Source organism: Macrotis lagotis, chromosome 1 (assembly GCF_037893015.1).
Source record: "Macrotis lagotis isolate mMagLag1 chromosome 1, bilby.v1.9.chrom.fasta, whole genome shotgun sequence".
NCBI classification, from domain to species: domain Eukaryota; kingdom Metazoa; phylum Chordata; class Mammalia; order Peramelemorphia; family Peramelidae; genus Macrotis; species Macrotis lagotis.
Genome location: NC_133658.1, coordinates 757,121,355 through 757,140,959, shown reverse-complemented (window position 1 = coordinate 757,140,959; position 19,605 = coordinate 757,121,355). Strand labels below are relative to the sequence as shown.

General features: G+C 37.4%; 1 protein-coding gene across 3 annotated transcripts in view; it reads right to left on the bottom strand.

Annotated features, from left to right (window-relative positions):
• Window positions 1-206: 206 nt before the first annotated feature.
• FEZ1 (fasciculation and elongation protein zeta 1) overlaps window positions 207-19,605 on the bottom strand; it is an 87,235-nt gene continuing 67,836 nt past the window's right edge. For all 3 annotated transcript variants that reach the window (XM_074216403.1, XM_074216404.1, XM_074216402.1), the window contains exons 4-10: window positions 16,749-16,835; window positions 14,102-14,270; window positions 10,348-10,619; window positions 9,327-9,407; window positions 7,032-7,107; window positions 1,750-1,815; window positions 207-563 (exon numbers count right to left, since the gene is read on the bottom strand). In XM_074216403.1, coding sequence (XP_074072504.1) covers window positions 547-563; window positions 1,750-1,815; window positions 7,032-7,107; window positions 9,327-9,407; window positions 10,348-10,619; window positions 14,102-14,270; window positions 16,749-16,835 — 768 coding nt within the window. In that variant the 3' untranslated portion in view covers window positions 207-546. The remainder of the gene's footprint in view (window positions 564-1,749; window positions 1,816-7,031; window positions 7,108-9,326; window positions 9,408-10,347; window positions 10,620-14,101; window positions 14,271-16,748; window positions 16,836-19,605) is intronic.

Here is a 19,605-nt window from a genome sequence, read left to right as displayed (position 1 = left end):
GTTTACCTTTCTAGCCTCTATCCCAACATATATGTCATATAGATCCTCACTATATTGTATTTCCTGGTTTCCAAATACAGTGTTGGTATATATTGTCTAGGATGAAAAGCCAATGGTGTGACCTTCCTAGAACAGAGGTCTTAGGATTGAGGAGAGGAGAGGAAAAGATAGAAATTTGAACAATGCCTCAATAAATAAGACAAGGGTTAATTAAATGAGTGTTTATTTCAAAATTAGTCTCGTAATGTAAGCTGTGTTTTGAGGGCTGGAGCCAGAATACATAGTCAGTGGTAAAAGCATCTGTCTTCCTCCGACCCAGGCAGAGAGGAATAGACGTCACTAGCCCTGCCCCTCATTCATGCATCCAAGGATTACTAGGACTAGAAGCCAACAGCAAAGGATCCCACGTTTGCTCATGTTTAATCCAGGTTATGCTATACACATTGAAATACACGTCGGAGGTTACATGGTGTCATGCAGTCCCTGCGATGGAATGACTCTCCTGCCCAGCTACCTCCTGCAGCTGGGGTGCTCCAAAGGGCAAGGTTAAGTAGGGCAGAGCACTAGAGAAGAGAACATTAGATAGATCAGGACACATATAATCAGGACTTGCCCAACTCTAATCAAGCTGGCAAACACCAGCCATGAGAACTCTATTCTGCAACACCCCAGAGAATCACCATTCTACTCTATCAGGAGAAATCTGAATTCCAATTGCAAAATTTCAGGACAGAATATAGTGGGACTTTCACCTCCCTCATTCTGTACATTGGGCCTCTCTTAATACAGTCTAGGATCACATTGGACTTTTTTTTACAGCTTCCATATCACACTCTTAATTTATATTTGATTTATTATTCCCTTTCCTTCTACACTCTCCTCCATCTCTTTCACATGGACTTTTACTTCGCTGTATGTCTCCCATCTTATACCCAAGTGGAGGGCATTACATTTATTCTAATTAAATTTCATCTTATTAGGTTCAAGTCCATTATTCCACTCTGTCACAAACTTTTTGGAACACAGTTTTCTGTCTCTCACCTGAAAATTTAATAATTGATTAGGCACAGGAGTTCTAAAAGAGTTAATTATAAATTTATCATTTCAGTGAATTTTAGATCAAAAAGAACCTCAAGAGGTCCCCTAGACTATTAGCTAACAACTATTCCCCGAACTAATATTAACCAGCTCTGCAAGATATCACATCTATAAAACCCATAAAGAGATGCCCCAGTCTCAGAAAAGTTGTTCCATTGTCCTACAACTCTTGCAGCCAAAATGCTTCCCTAAATTTAAATTAAAATTATTTCAACTATAATTTCAACCTATTCTCACCAAGAAAACAATGTTGTCCTGCTTTGCTTTTCCTTTATATTTGAAAATGATTGTGAAAGTCAGCCTTCGCTTTTTTTTCCAAGTTAGAACGCCCTCACTCTTGGAACCCATATGTCCTCTTCTGGCCAATTTCCCCCAACTGTTTCTTATTTTATTTACTCTACATTTGGCCTCATCCTGTAATTAAGAGGAGCCAGGATCTATTTCTCAGTTACCCAGAAGCCTGAATACTTAAGAGTAACCTGCTTTTGTCTCTGTAAAACCTGTTTATTCAGGACTTTTCTTCCTGAACAAATTCACCTTGCTGAGTTCTAGAGAAACCTCAGATTAGTTTCAAAGACAAGGGACAGGAAGCCATAAGGGATCCCCAGAGGAACTCTTCTGCTCAGGGTGACATGGGGCTATTATTCTTACCTTTTAAAATGTAGTCCGTCAGCAATGTAGGCACCTTCTCATTATCTTCCTTCATAGCAAAGAGAACTAGGAGAAAGGAAATAGAAATAGGGCAGGACATTGACTTATGACATGCTAAGGCCAATTATCCAACAAACAAACTGACCAACCTCCCCATGGCTGACAGGCCAGTGATTATGAAAACACAAGCAGTGCTTAAATATCTAACCACTAAAGTTCAAAGATGTTCCCTTTGTCACAAATCAGCTATCCTAAATGATTAAAGTAGTTGGAAAAGCTTACTTAAAAATAAGCAGCTAACACTGAACTCTAAAATACAAAAATGTCTCAGAAATGCAAATTTAAATACCCTAAGGGTGCCATCATCTACTTAAGACTCCAGTAGAAATAAATAAGAAAGATGAAACCCAAAGTTAGAGATTCAGGGAAACATCCATCTACACATGCTTGGAAGCATTATAAACCTGTTTGGGCTTTCTGGAGGGTGATCTGGCAGTATGCAACCAGATCTAAGAAGGGTTCATACCCTTTGATCCAGTAACCCACTTTTGGGGATACACTCCAAGGAAATAACCCAAAAAAGAAAAAAAAATGCATATAAAGTGATATCCAAAGCAATGATGGTTGTATCATAGGAAAACTGAAAACAATGTAAGTGACTAGCAACAAGGGAATGGCTATGTAAACTATACATACAAACATGTATATTTATGAATATACCAGTATACATACATATCACCTACTATAAGCCAGTACTGTGATAAGTGCTTTAAAACTATTATCTAATTTGATCCTCACAATAACCCTGCAAGGTAGGTGATATTATTTTTCCTATTTTACGTTTGAGGAAACTGAAGGAAACAGGTGAAATGACTTCCACAGGGTTACACAACTAGAATCTGAGGTCACATTTGAACTCGGGTCTTGCTGACTCTAGGTCCACCTATTTGTTCCTATAATGCATTAATGCAAATACTTTATTACTACTAAATGACAAATACATAAATTATGTTTATGCTTGGAAGATGTGCAGGTCAAATAAGTGAAAAAATAGATTTATAAAATAGCATGCAAAAAACCTGTACATTAACCAAAATCTAAGAGAATAAACTGATAATTCCAATATATTCTTTTCCCCATGCTAATAAGCCACCCAAAAAGGCACTTAGACCAAGCTTATAGGTTATTTCCCAAGCTATGAACAAAAATAAACTCTTAATCACTGAATATCTACTCAGCAGGTATCCTTAAAAATTAGCCTAGTTACTTTAAGTTATTTTAAAAATTCTTTTCTAAGATTCAGTAACATTATGGCTTAAAAGAAGAGCTTTAAGATGACACTAGCCCCACTTCTCAGAGGTGGGAGGTCCACAAACTTTAGAAAAAATATTGAACTTATTTGCAGACTTTTTTCATATAGTGATAAATAATGCTGATTTCCTCCCTTTTTTTTTCTTTTTGCAAATGCTATTTGTTATATGAGGTATATCTTTGGATCTCAAGGTAGGTGTATGGGGAGGGAGAAACACTAGGAAATATTACAATGATATTAAAAAGACATAAAACAAAAACCAAGTTAAATTTATTAAGCATTTACAATCTGGCCAGCACAGGGCTAGATTTATGAAGATAACAAGAGAAGTCTAAAGCAGGGTTCCCTCTAGACAAGTTGCTTGTAGAGAGAACTACTCCAAAGAGTGAGATGATTTATAACCTAAGGAATTTTTAGCCTAAGTTTTTTGGTAATTTTTACTTCTGCAATATTTAATCAACCAGCAAGCTTTTATTAAGCATACCAGCAGAACCAGGCACTATGTAGGCTCTGGGGTCACAAAAGTAAAGGATGAAGCAAGCCTAACTCTTAGGAAAGTTATATGCTAATGATGGAGACAAATGTGTGTGTGTGTGTGTGTGTGTGTGTGTGTGTGTGTGTGTGTACACACACACACACACACACATACACATATATGCATATGTATATACAGAATAAATACTAAGAGAGTAAATGCAAATAAATAGAAAGTAGTTAAATATAAGATAGTTGGGAAGGAAGGAATGAGCAGTTGGGGAAGTGTATAATTGAGAAAGACATCCCATTAAATTAAAAATATTGCAAAAAGTTTTCCTAACAAAAAAGGTTACTGCAGAAAATCTTTCAGGAAGGTGGCTATATTCAAAAGGGGAACATACTAGTTGGAAAAAGAGGGGATAATAACAGTGGTGGACTTTCTGCCTTTATTCCCCAGGAATTTTTGCAATCTGTAGCCTCCTCTTTTTTTTGCTGAGTTTCAAGGTAATAAAATGGAATTTAGATCAAAAGGGGAGAACCTCCAAATGAGGCTGAGACAGGAGTAATTAGAGTAGGGTGGAAGTGGTGGTTTGAGCTAATAGTAGGTTGAGAACAAGACCTGAGCTCTCCCCATCTAGTAAGGGAGCTTGAACTTAGGCATTCATTTGTTTATTTGTTTATTTATTTATTTGCTTATTTATCATGTCATATCATATTATATATATCACTTTTGCTCTCTGCTGTCAGGTAAGTATTTTATTCAACTGTGTCAACTTGGAATGCTTATCAAGAAAATATGTGCAAAATCAATGACAGAAATAAAGCAGATCTCCACTGAACATGAATACAGAGATGTCCTTTGGCCAATAATGATTGACAGAGCTACCATCTTAAAATTCTAAATTGAGATGAGCTGTACCATCATAGCAGTTATATTAATCTTTGACCTCTGATTCCTTGATTCAAGGACAACAAAGAGGAGACTTATTTACACATTCCCATGAGGGAAGCTGCTCAAAGAATAGGATTTTTATACAATTGGTTCAAATATAAAAGTTACCACTCTTTATCATCATTAGCAAATCAATGTCATTTCATCACAGCAAATCAATGTCATTTCATATTCTGTGCTTCAATTCCCTCATCTGTAAAAGGGGGTGGGAGGGACTGGCCTAGATCAGATGTGTCAAACTCAGTGAAGTCCAAACTCCCCCTGCCCCAGATTAAAACTTAATTGGGAAATATTTTTCACAAAATTAAAATACAACATTTGTTGTTGTTGAGTCATTTCAATTATGCCCAACTCTTGGTGATCCCATTTTGGGGTTTTCTTAGCAAAGATACTGAAATGTCATGTTCTTCTCCAGTTCATTTTACCAGATGAGGAAACTGAGGCAAATAGACTTGCCCAAGGTTACACAGCTGATATGTGTCTGAGGCAGATCTGAATTCAGGAAGAAAAGTCTTCCTGATGCCAAGTCGAGTGCTCTATATAACATGGATAATGTTAATTTGGAATTTTCTAAGAGTCTGCAGGGATCTCTTTCTATTTGAGTTTGCTACTACTATGTAAAATGATCTTTAGGGTTCCTTCTAATCCTAAATCTATGATCCCCTCATCTAAAGAAGTTTTTAAAGCATAGGAACTTGCTGAAAATACAAATAAACCTAAAAAACATAATATATAAGAATCGTATTCCTAATTTCTTATGATCCATTACTATAGGTAATGAATTGATTTCTTTTTCTTTTAAATTATGATGAATATTGATCTAGAACTATTAAGCTCCTGTTGAGGGATGATCAGAGCTCTGCTGGGTCTAGTTTAGTTAAACTGGCTAGAGAAGGAAGAGGACTATTATATTTTCAGTGTGAGCATTTACACCTCAGAAATTGGCAAGCACCACAAATAAAGGCTTAAGATATTGTTTTGTTGATTTTCAAGAATTAAGAAAGTGATAGAGAAAAGGTAGACAGTGTAGATTAAATCTAAAAATGCCTCATACTTTTCAGAAAACCTGTTAAACATATATCAATACACACCTGCATGTAGTGGAAATGGGAATCTTCTGTAGTTTAATGTAAGATTTTAAGGGCAGGGGCCTTTTTTTTTTTGTCTCTGTGTTTCCAATGCCTATTAGGCTTTTTTACTAAATGCTTGTTGGACTGAATTGAGAATTGACCTGGGTTCAAGACATGATCAATATGATGCTGGACCTGTTAAATAAGGAGGTGGACTACAGTTTCCAATTCAGATTCTATGATTATCCAAAAATGAATAATTCCTAAAAGCACAAAAGCAGGCATACATCTATACATGTTTGTATTCCTGCCTCTCAAAAAATATTTTCTATGAATACATATGCAGAAAAAAGAGTTTTAAAAACTATAGAAGACAACAACAATGAACTTTGAAATGAAAATTCCAGATTCTCAAGGACGAGATGTCTGTTGATTTCTCTTCAGTTGAAGATGTGTCTATTTTTCTTCTGTATCGGAGCTTCCCTCACACTGGAGCCTCCTGCTTTAGGTCTCCAAACTGATATAATCGGAAACGTTTGGTCACCTTTAGCACTAGGTCCCAGCAGGCATCTTCCTCTGCCGAAGAGATAGCTAGTTCCTCTTTTCTTCCTCTCCTCCTGAGAAAGCCCTGAGGTATCAAACCATCACAAAGCTCACTCCCCTCCCACTTTGCTCACTGCCTCAACAGGGAGGCAGCCTACTCTGTATCATTCTCAGCCTGAACACCGTTGCCAGGGAGATGAAGGCTCTCCAGAATCCACCCAGCCTGTCACAGCATCTCAGCCTTGGGTTTTTCTAATCTTAAAATAGTGGAGCTAGCATTAGTGGCTAAAACCATGCCTTTCCCAACTCCCAAACAAGCCCTTTTTTTTGGGGGGGGGGGTTAATGTTTGATATGTATAAATCTGTTTTGCCTACAAAAGGCTATTTTATGACATATTGTTTCCTCCTGCAGCTCAGAATGTTTGTGAATGTTTGTGAATGTTTGAAAGTAGATTCAAAGAGGACATAGCCATTTGCTGAAAAGGAAAATAAAGGCACTTTCTTTCCTTGTCTTCCCTAAGAATGAGTCTTTCCTTTCTATTCTCCCTTGCCCTTTCCCGATGGACAGCTCCTCCATCAGAAAGAACAGAGAGCTCTTCACACTGTTCTTTTGGGGGAAGGGGTTACTGAGGAGAGATGGGAGAACTGGCAATGGATCAGCTAAATGTATTCCATATAAGGAAAGGACAGTTGGTAAGGGAGAAAATTTCCAGGTGCTGAGAGACACAGTAGCCATGGATTGCTTGGGTTTGAATAAAGGTACTAACTAGAGAAACACCTCCCAAGCAAGATGTTTTTTCCTACAGGCAATGGATTAAAAGGATGAAAATAGATGAAAAGGTTCTTCTGATTATCCTAATTTTAGGCATTGAAGCAGAGGGAGCTACCTGAAAGTAGGGGGTCACAGAGAAGGTAGAAAAGGACTTACTGTTTGTCAGCATCTGCAGATCTTCCACTGATGGAGGTGAGGCTTTCTTTTCATAGGGGATAACTGTGTTCAGATACTGCAAAGGAAACAAAAGGGAGTTAAGACAATAGTCAGGCAGGAGGAATGAGACCTGAGAGAGAACATTTTCAGAGGTCTTCTATAGTCTTAGGACTATTTGTTTCCTAGAACAGATTTTTTTTTCCTAGATAAAGCTTAGTACTTTGGAAGTATGACAATCTCACAATGGGATCAAAGAATCAGAAATTTAGAACTTTGAGGGAAGGGATCTGAGAGTTCTTTTAATCTAACTCCCTCATTTTTTAAATGAAGAAAGGAAAATCCAGAGAGGTATAGTGACTTGCCCAACCACACAGATACATATTCAAATAGTCAAGATTTGAATTCAAATCCAGAAATGATAAAATGACAGATCCCCCTCTTTTCAGGAATCTATTTTGAAATTTCATTTCCATTTTCAGGGGTGCAGGATTCAAGGATAGATGGCCAATTCATACAGCTATCTTCTCTATATCATTTAAATTCAGTACACATTTATATTATGTCCAAGGCACTTTCCTGCTTAGTAGATTCCAGACGAAAATGACACAGTGCTTGCCTTTACAGAATTATAATCTAGTTGGGAAATGTGACCTATGATTTAAATTACAGAACACAAAAGAAAATGTACATAAGAGAGGTATGAAAGTTGGAAATCACAGGATTATTGATTTAGAGTTGAAAGGGTTCCTAATGCAACTCCCTCATTTTATAAAGAAACTGAGGCTCTGGGAGGTTAAAAGACTGGATCAAAGTACTCAGCTAGTCAGTATTGTCCACATTTGAATTCAGGTCTTTTTAACGTTATTTTAAGCAACCATCCCTACTCCTCTCAACTTGTGGGGGGACTCATGGTAGAGACAGCAACAACAACTAAAACTGTATTATAGGGATGGCAGAAAGGTAGAAGAAATCTCTCCTAGAAGATAAATGAAGACTTTGCTATATTAATAGTAACTCACATTTCTACAATGTTTTAAGTTTTGTAAAGCACAATACCTCTATGAGGCAGTGTAACCATTCTTGTCACCAACTCAGAGATGAGGAAGTAGACTTGGGAGAAATGAGGACTTGGGTTCACAGTTACAAAGCTTTTAAAATATTACTGTGGGAATTAAAACCCAGGTCCTCAGAATCCAAAGTGCCTACTGCATTCTAGGAGTACTCTGAGCAGCAAATGATTTAAATTAAATTAGAAAACAAAATAGTTCTCCCAGGTACCTTTAGTCATTTGGAAAATACTAATACTTTATTTCTGGCTAGGGGCAGTTCCTTTTGCTTCAAAGTGTAGTATGACAGACAGCTCTTATTTTCTCTGGGATTGACTAACTGTGTAACCTTGAGCTAGCAGCTTCCCCTCTGTGAAACTTGGAGTCTTCACCTAAAAAGAGAAGATTAGGACAGATCTGTTCTAAAATTCCTTTTATATTTAAAGTTCAATAGTCTATGATTCCTTTGTCAAAAATGACAGGAAAGCAATACACAACAACACCAGTAATTCTGAGTGCTGGATATGCTCCCTCTGCTGGTTTTTATTGGTGACTCTGCAACAAAACCAGCATCCCAAGGAGCCCCAGTTAATTGATAGTTAAGACTGGTAAAGAACCTGAGAGGTCATCTGGTCCACACCCTAGACAAATAAGAACTTATTCTAATTTTTTTTAAATCAGACAAATAATAACTTATTCTAATTTTTAAACGTCAGGCAAGTCAGTTATTTTAATGTCTAAAAAATCAGATAAGAATTATTCTAATTTAAAAAATTAAGACAAATAAGTTATTCTGTTTTTTTAAATCTGATTTCCAATCCTTATTATCCAGAAAGATATCTAGGTTGTACCCCCCAGTGTAAAAATGACCAGCTGGAGTTGAAAAAGAAATAAGATTTTATGATTTTGGAATTTTAAGTATATCTAGTGGGGGGGGGGGGCGGGTTGAAGGTCCAGTAGGATCCTTGGGAAAGCTGCAGGGGACATAGTAGAGAATAAGTCTTATATGGAATCTAAATCTCAGAAAATGGGGATCTTTTGGGTCTATTCTCTATTCTGTTTTGACTGTCATTTTATGTGGCACCTATGTTTTATGACTTTCATCAAGTTTTTGATGAGGAATAGTCTTTCTTAAAGGAAAGAGAAATGATGTAGAGGCACTGTTGAATAATCTACAGTTCTCATCCTTTGTTCAGGGAAATGAAGCTACAGAAGCCAGAAAAGAATCAGTTAGAGATAATGCCCATACCTGTTTATCAGTTCCTGAGTTGCCAAAGGTCTGCCGGATACCAGTCTGCAGGATACTGGAGATCCCCTCCATGCTGAAGCGCTGAGAAAGAAAAGGAAGGGACTCTAGATAGGCAAAAGCTTTTCTGAGCCTTGGAGTTTCCCACCCTAAAGGTTTCTGAGTCCTTCTTGAATCACAAGAACTATATACTTCCACATGTTATTCTGTGGATAATATGTACATTGGGACATTGGGTCACTCTAGAACTACAAATCAAGCCTGAGTAGATTTGTGTGCTACAGCAATAACTATTTTACCTTCAGAGAATCAGTTTCCCCAATCTCATTCGGTACATAGTACTTTGAATCTCTGACCTCATTTCCTTTAGATCTTCTCGAACAGGTAAAGCATAAAAAAAAAATGAAATGCTTCCATAAAATTTGGTCAGATGAAACAAGGCTCTTTGACAGAAAATAGAACCAAGAAACCATTGTTATAAGGTTTGAAGGAGTTCCTTGGCACTGACATAGAAGCACTGGAACAAATAATACCGTCAAGGTACTGATCAGCCTTCAGCTCACTTCTCACCTTCGAGATCTCACGGGAGCATTGATAATGAATGAATTCATACCCTGGCCTGAAAGGGCAAGCCAGGGCTATTAGCTGCTCCAGGGCCAGGAATACTAACCCAGGATCCTGAAATAGATTTTCACTATTTATATATTAAATGCCAAATCTGGATATTCATTTTTCTCAAGGTACATCTGTTAAGAACATTCCGTATTACACTTGATATTCATTTTCTCTTGTATATATACTATCTTTTCAACTAGATGGGAAGTTGTCTGAAATCAGAGGCTATATATTGTTCTTTTTTCTGCCCACAATGCATGATGAATACCTGCCAAAAACAGAGTTACTAGAATGCTGAATTAAGACCTGGATTTCTACAGATGAATGGAGCTGCTCAACCTCCTCTGTTAGCTAGGGTTAGGAATCTGACACCTAGTACTTTTCTCCTTTACAAGGATTTTTCACTCACCTTGAGGGGCATCTGGTTCCCTTTTTCTATTCGGCTACTCTGCAGGCTCAACCCTTTCTCTTTCCGTCTCTTCTTCATCAGCTCTCTCTGCTCTTTCTGTTTGTTCTGGACCTCAATAAGTACAGTGATAAAGGAATTCTTCACTTCCTTCTCAAACTCCAGCTCATCACGCCTGGCAAGCTGTTGTACCAGTTCCTCAGAGTAATCGCGGATAGCACCTTCTACCCGATCCAACAGCTCACCCAGCTCGGACCCTGACATATGTCTCAGTCCTGTAAGAAAAAAGCCCAGTACGATCTACACATTTCCCAAACTAGTCCTAACGGAGGCAAGGTGGGAAATACCACTACTAGGTGAGGCTAGATTTACAGCTGGAGAACATACTAGAGGATACTGCCCCGTGGTTTACTTATAAGTGTATTGCCACTTGAGGGAGAGAATGAACCACTGTGAACATCAGGGAAGACTTTATGAAGGAGATGGAATCCGGGAGATAAAGGTTTTAAGAGGCAAAAATGGGGGGGGGGGCAGACAGACAGACAAAGACCAAAACAGAGAGTCAGAGACAAGGAGAGACAGAGACATAGAGACAGAGAGAGGGAGGGAGATTGTTCAAATGGAGAAGTTGCTGAAAGCAGCTAATAGTACAGCTTAAGTTGAATGAAGACTCCATAATATAAAATTAATGTGGAAAGATAGTTTAGAATCAAATTGTGGAGGGCCTAGACTATCTGGCTAAGATTTCAACTTAATATAGGGAACCATAGAAGTTTGCTATTGTTTTAAAGCAAGGATGTAACATTGTCAGATTTGTGCCTTAGGATAATGGTTGCACCAACTAAATTGAAGATAGGCTGTTTCACATTTATCTGTTTCGTATATATCTAGTATGTGTGTGGAACACAGTAGGAGTTTAAGAAAAGCTTATTGATGACTGGAGACAGGAGAGTGCAGAAAGTAGGAAAATCAATTAAGAGGCTATTGTGGGAGCAGCTAGATGGTGCAGTGGATAGAGCACCAGTCCCAGAGTCAGGAGGACCTGAGTTCAAATTTGGCCCAAATACTTAGTAATTACCTAGCTGTGTCACCCTGGGCAAATCACTTAACCCCACTGACTTGCCCCCCCCCAAAAAGAGGCTATTGTGGTAATCCAGGATAGAGTCCTGAACTCGGGTCATGTAAGCATGAGTAAGAAGGGAATAGATTAAAAAATAATGGGGAAGTAAAATCTTTGGAGATAGCCTCCTCAATATCACTGATGTCCAAATGAACAATAATCAAGGAAGCTTATCTGGCTTAATCCAGATTCCACATTAAGAAGGAATGTGGGAGAGCTGTTCATTCATAAGGGTTGACCAAGATATAGCTTAACACACAGAACCCACTTGAAGTCTTCCGTGACACTGAAGCCTCCTTTAAACTATAGGTGTGTTAATTTTTGTGTATATGTGTTTATACGTTATCTACATAACTCTCTAAGATTATAAATTGCAGAGAAGGGACTGACCTGATGAAGAAGTTTCTTCACTTGGGAATGTCTTACATCAGTGAAATGATTCTCTCTCTCTCTCTCTCCATATATATATATATCTTTCTTCCTCTCTGTCTCTCCCTTTGTATCGCTCTGACTTGGTCTCCTTTTCTCTCTGTTCTCTCTCTCTAAATACATTTATACATACACACACATACATACATACATATATAAATATATAGATGTGTGTGTATAGATTTTTTTTATAGTACACACCTTTAGAGAAATTTACAGCATAGGGCCATAGATATCACAGAGAGCTGTTACCATTTATTTTTGCTCTTTTGAGTTAAAACTCTAGGTGGAACAAACAATAAAAATCTGGTCAGTAGGTGGCACAAACTCTGCTATCTTCTTTTGGAAAGGGGGGACTGGAGAAAGCTAAACTTACTTTCCATTTAGATTTTTTCATTTGTAAAGTTGCATTTTTTTGTCATCTTTTCTTCCCCTGTTCTCCAACTTGTTTCCTTCTAAATTCATCCTCACTTTTTTTTGAATCTCTTGTAAATTAAACTAATTTCCAGGTATTTTATCAAGCTATTCTAAGCCCTCATCCAATTTCCATATTTGCCATTTAATTGTGTATTTCAGCCGCTTCCTAGTCCTTTTGCTACAATATTTGAGTGCCTGGGCATCATGCTAGGGGGCTGATTTTTTTTTTATAGTATTGCTGCAGACAAAATTATTTTGTTCATCTGAATAGTCTTTCCATTTGTTACAACTCTGGCTCCTGCTGGTTAGAGTCATTGATTTTGATGACTCTAACACTGATTTTGATGTGTGGGGGTTATAGTCTTTTACACCTCTCTGATTTCTGACTTGATTTTTTTTTTAGGTTTTTGCAAGGCAAACGGGGTTAAGTGGCTTGCCCAAGGCCACGCAGCTAAGTAATTATTAAGTGTCTGAGACCAGATTTGAACCCAGGTACTCCTGACTCCAGGGCTGGTGTTTTATCCACTATGCCACCTAGCCGTCCCTCTGACTTGATTTTAAATATGACATTTGTGTTGGTCACTTTTGTCAGACAGTCAGTCTGACAATGTTGGATGAATCTGCCCATCATTATAACATTTGCCAGAACACCTTTTCTTCTCCCTCTGACTACACACCTTTTCTTCTCCCTCTGACTACACCACATCATTTTCATATACCTTATTTTCTTTCTCCGGCTAGTATCTATTCTCATTCCCATATTTGTACTTAAAAAATCATCAAGAAGGGAGGACTGGGGGGAAGGAGAGAATTTGAAACTCAACATTTTGACAGATGGCTGTCAAAATTTTTTTTTCATGTGTAACTGGAAAAATATTTAATGATAAAAATAATTTCAAAAATAACAACAAAGGATCTTTGATTTAGAATTGGAAAGGATGCTAGAGATCATAAAGTCTAACCCTCTCATTTAAGGAGGAAACTAAGACAAACAAGGGTTAAATAATTTATCAAGGATCAGTCACCTATCTAGGAAGCAAATAAGGCTGAATTTGAACTCAGGTCTTCCTGTCTCCAAGCCCAGCACTCTATCCACTTTGTTGTAATACATCTTCCTGAATTTTTCAAGCTGTATTCTCTTCCAAAACCTGGTAAATTTATTTCCAAATATGCCTTTGTCTATATTTTACATTTTCCATGTTCCATAACTTCTTAATAATTCATCCAAACTTTATTTTTCAAATAGCATAGTTATAATGTCAGTTTTTTCATTATTCATATCTGATACCATTTACTTGAAACTCAGATCTTTAAAGGTGGTAGCATGTTCACACTGTACTGATCACTTACAATGTTCTACCTAATTTGCTTCTGTAGTCTTATCATGAAGTCACAAGATTTGGAGCTGAAACAGAACCCTAGAACTCATTTTATAGATGAGAAAAGTGAGTTCCAGAGATTTGGAATAAATCTTTGCCCAAAGTCAAATAGGTAGCAGGGTCAGATTTTGAACATAGCCCTCTGACCCCAAACTCAGTGTTCTTTCTACTACACTATGTTACTCCAATCACCCTTTGGTAAATTTCCTCTTCCAGTATTTTGCCTCTTCTATTTTGTATAGTTGTTTTTATTTTTCAAGTATCTTAATCTTAGTTTATTTCTTGAAGCAGGGTAAGAAGTTTCTGTCACACCTGGCTTCTGATGCTCCAGATTTCTTCAGGCCCTCCTCAGTGACAATACCCTGGCTTCCTGAACCCCAGGTCCCTGCTCCAACCCATTTGCAGCTTTCACCTTCATAAGACCAGTTGTTGTTGAAGGTCTGTGTTAATGCTTGCATCTCTTGTAAGAGAATGGAATCTGCTTGGGATGATGTTTCCCCTCCATCATCGTCCTCTAAAACCTCCTCTTCATCCTCAGGGTCTGGGGAGTTCTGCATCATCTCCTCAATCTCTTCAATTACCTGGGAAGGAGCCAGGACACAGACAGGGGTTATCAGGTTGACATGACTGCTGACTGGGCTGATATGCTGATCTGAACTTTGATGAGTCCAAGAGGTTTCTAATTAGATGGTCTGGAAAATTCATAAAACATTATTGATGGCTTCATATGGAAAGAATAATAAAAATTGCTCTTTGTCTAGAGGGACTTCAATATTCTCTCCTCTAATATGAAGTACTTGTCCATTTGGGATAATAATCTTTTCCAAGAAGACCATTTAGGTGAGTGTTTTACTGGAACTATAATCCTCAGGAACCAAGCAGGTCTGCTTGGAAGAGACCATTTACTTCAAAGCACTGAGCACTTTATTTCTAATATATTACACACCCAACTTCAGAGTAGGATTCAGTCCATTAGTTACTGTAATACTTGAAGGAAATGCTCCTAGTGCATTTGAGAGGCTGGAAAACATTTAAAGTAAAGAAGAAGATTATATACCCAGACCTAACCTACATGGGAGGGAAGCAGGACCAAAACCCTTTCCTGAGCAATTGAAATATTAGAGTCAGAAAAAAGTTAAAATGGAGCTTTCTGAGCTTAAGTGAAACCTTGGCTACTAGCCTCAGATGAAACACTTGTTAGGGGAGAGTTTTTACCATGGCAGGTGCTAAAGAAGAATCCCCCAAGAGATTAAGGAATCTTAAGGACTTTCTTAAGGACCACTTTTAAAAAATGTTATTTTATTTTATTCCACCCCCTCAGTTACCTTCAAAAACAAGTTTCAACATTCTTGAGTTCCAAATTCCTTCCCTTCCTCCCACTCTCCCCTCATTGAGAAAGCAAGTTACTTGATATACATAAAAAATGTATAGTCATGAGAAACATGCTTCAATCTGTATTCAGACACCACTAGCTCTGTCTTTGGGATGGAAGACTATTATTTATATTGTTTATAAATGAAAAGAGGAAAGGAAAATCTCAGAAACAAAGTGAATGGATCAATTATGTAACCATTGCCTCGATATAGTATGAGAACTCAATAGGATGGGGAAAAAATGCTTTTATAAATGCCTTATCTGGCAATTTGCACATGAAGAGCTAAAATTATCACAAATTGGACATACACTGCTGCTTAAAAGGTAAGAAGTAAGATACAGATATGTGATTTATTCACTCAATCAAGAAAAAGAACAAGGATTACTTATTCCTACTCCTTATTCTAACAAATGAACTTCCATGGCCTAAAAACAATGCAGTTTCTTTTAGTGAACAGTGCTACATTCAAAATTAAACTGGATGACCAACTTATATTCCTGTTCAGGTTTATGAAAGCAGCAGTATTTCTACTTCAGGCCTGTAACCTAGGACTACTGCTATAAGTCTACAGGAAATGAAACCAAGAGGACTTATCTGTCATAAAGAACTATCATGCTGAAGAGTATTTCAAAATTCAAGGTTCAGTAAACCCTAGGCATAAGTTTCATTAATCATCCTTTGAGAGAACATGATAACTTGGTAATGTGTTGCTATGGCTAGAATATATAAAGAAATCACTGAGATCTTTTTGAAAGGTATCAGAATATGCAGAAAAGGAGACTGATCTACAAAAATGTTAGATACATTCAAAGGCGGGGGGGGGGGGGATCCCTGGGTCAGGGAAGCCATGTTTTTCCTAAATTATTTCTGGTTATTTTTTTCTCCTAGGAGTTACCTTTGGCCAAATAAAGATCTTATTTTGGCATCTAATTAATTGTCACAGTTCCCTTTTCCATTTTTAAACTTTTGTCATCCTCCTTAACCAAATTATAACTTTTAAGACCTAACTATCCCCCCTAATAACTCCAAGTTCTTATTTTCTTTCCTTGCCTGGTCCCCATTAGTTCCTTCATTTTTTATCACAGGTAAAGGTAAAGACAACACCTACCTTTTGCCCATAGTCTTTGTACTTTTCTCTTAAAGGATACTTTCTAGTCCAAAATTTATTCTCAGACCCCACTTTGAGAAACAACATCTTCTAATGACTCTTAAGGCTAATCACTATCCTCCCTTAGTATTAAATTTTTAAACCTAAAATATAATTCCTTCAACCAAATATTGAGAATTTCCCTTAGTAATCCTTTTTTTTCCATTATTTATAGTTCAGAGGCTCACAGGGGAGAGGACAAAATGAATTAAAGAAAGTGTCTGACTAGTAACAATAATTGCCTCTATATGAATCAAACTTCAATATCATATTTCTGTTTACTGCATGCCTCCAACGGACAAGTCAAAGCATAAAGAGATTTAAGTAACTTGTCCAAGATACAATTAGCAGGGCCTTTTTAAAGTTAGAAGATCTGATTTTGACTCTAATTGATCTCTAATTGATTAAAGTCAAATATTCTAACTCCAAAGCTCTGCTAGTACCACCAGAGTACAATTTCCCCCTCTGACCTTGAATTCAGCAAGTTTCTCCCAGAAGAATAAGCCCTCAGGAATCTCTGTAGAGGGACCCATGTACCTGATCTGCTGTTAGTAGAGGTTCCTCATTAATGCCAGAGTCATTTTCACTCTTCTCATTGAACTCTTCCTCTTCCTTCTCATGAATCTGAAGGAATAAACCCAAATAGAATTCCAATTGGTCATTAGAGAGACATACTTTCCCAACTGGTCTGTCCACCATTTAATAAGGGACACTTAAGTATCTGCTGCTTCATTAAAATACAAATGCACACCCCCATCATGCAGCATACAGTCTAGTCAAAAAAAGGAGGTGGGGGAGGAGTAGTGTGGTTAGGGCTCTTCTAATAAAGAAGATAGACAGTTTTTCTCTTGACTACAAACAATTTCTTCTTGGGTGATGATCTATGGCTATCAGATTCCTCTCCCACCACAAAACTTGAAACCATTTTAACATCTCAAAAATATAAACTGAAAATGTTAGGCCTGCATTTTAAAGAGCCCCAAGTGTCTTCACAAGATGATGATGCTGCAATTACTTCCTACATCATGGCTTAACTACTTACCTTACTGAATAGTTTCATTCTGAGAGCTTCTCACCAGATTTCACTTTTATTAATATTTTTAAAGGGAAAGGAAAGGAATTTTAAAGGGGGAAGGAAAGGAATTCCCCTGGGTCAAATCCTCTTGTTTTTAGACTGTGTTGACCCACCATAGTATTCCTGGATTCCAGATGTGGTGTCATGACAGAGGGATGCAGTATGCAATGAATCCACATGGGATAAGTCATTGAGTAACCTAAGACCATAAAATGAAGGTCAAACTAAGCTACAACTAAAACAACATTTTAAAAACTCACTTACTCTATTTGTTTTGTGTTTCTGGGATAATATAATCCTAAAAAAACTCATGACACCTCAGTATCTTATGGCTTTGTAAAGGGTTAGAGCTCAGAACAAAGTTCAAATGAATTAGAACAACTCTGAATAAACAAAAACTCACCAAAGGCTAACATATTTCTCAGAGTTCGTCTGTATACTATCAACTCCATTGAGAATATATTAAGTGCCTACTAAATGACGGTGCCTACCATGTGTGTATACTGTACTATCTGATGGAGATCCACAAATAGAATGAAAAACAGTTACTGACCTCAAGGAACTAAGATTTTATTATTCCAATTCAAAGAGTTTCTTATCCTTATTTCCAAATGGTAACTAGGATGAATTACTAGAATTCCTGAGGAGGAGAAGCAGCAATACTTTGGGACACAATTTAGCCCCAGCAGAACAGCTTCCAATCTCCATAACTCATAACCTCTTTGGAAATGTCTGTTCAAATCCAATTATTTAAACCATCACTTTCCACAACTACATAAACAATTCAGACTTTGACAATTAAGTTCTTTTAAAAATCCTTCCTGAGCAGCACTCCCTCAAGAGTCCCCTCATAATAGACATCAAACCAACTCAGGTAGCACTTCACCCTTGCAACTTTACACTGGGCAAGCTACTCTACCTCTAAGGCTTAGATGTTTCCCATCCTCCCTGGAATTACTTTACCTTTCACTTTAATTCCACAGTCCTAGGCAAGAAGTATTCCTTAATATCACAAACAACTCATATACTTTCCCCCCCCTTCTTATAGATTCAGTTCAGCTCCCCAGAGCCTTAATCCACACCCCTAGTCATTCTTTTTGGATGGCATCAGAAAGGAACACTCTTACACAACAATGACTCTCTAAATAACACAACCAATCAGCAAGTAGAGATTAAAATTGAGGGAGCTAGGGGCCTGCTAATCTGATAACATAGAAGAATAATTTCATCCTAAAAAAAAAAGAATTTCAGACTAAGTGGACCTACTATTTGTCTCTCATGCTTCCTTACATTTTTTGGACTATACCCATCATCTGACAAGACCTAATTTAATTTGGCACTGTATGGCAACTTTGATCTTCTAAAAACCACATATATATATATATATATATATATATATATATATATATATATATATATGTTTAAATCCACATCCATATATATGTGTTTAAATCCAGTGCCATATTATATGAATGAAAATAAATAGTTTTTGCTTTAAAACCCATTAGTCCCAAGCCTGGCTAATAGGTAGAACAGTGAGAGTGTGGGCCAATTTTGAGGAGCTGAGATGGGAGTACCATGGAACCAGATGGTGACATCTATTTCTGCTGTTTAACCCATATGTTCCTCTCTCTGCCAACCCCACCACCTGTGTTAGCTTCTTGGTTACAGCAGTTCTCCATGAAGCAGAACAAAACTCCTCAGGACCATGGCTTGCTCAGAACTGTATTCACATGGCAAAGCTTTCCTGGGGCCAGAAAGTCCTGTGGTGAAAGTCAGAACCGTGCTGGGAGATACAGTTTGATTCTCATATCCCTGTGACAGCAGCTGCAGTTCTGTATGCTGAAAAACCTTTGGCATAAAATCTATAAATAATTGCAATGTTTACATTTTCTTAAATGTGGCCAATTACAGTGACTTTACATAATTGGCTACTAATGATGTAGCTTTTAAATATGCTACTTCCCTTCCTTCCTAAGATGCTCTCTCTGTGTTTCTGAATTTTCTGCTGAAGGCAGGGAGGGAGGTTCTAAGGATGGGTCCTCTTTGTGGTATACAAGTTAATGTACTTGGGGCTATACAGCAGGAAGGATGATCATTATGTTTCTTAGAAAAATGAAACCTGACTGGGCTGATCTTCAAGTTTTGAGGAAAGAGATTGTGAAAATCAATTAGGACTATATGATGTGTACTTGCAGTTCTTTGTAAAAGAGAGAGTGGTAGTAACTTTTTTTTCTTCCAGTATTGTTTTTAAGAATTCAGGGAATAGAATTTATGAAAACTACTCTTCATAACATAATTTCCTCTCCTTAATATCCA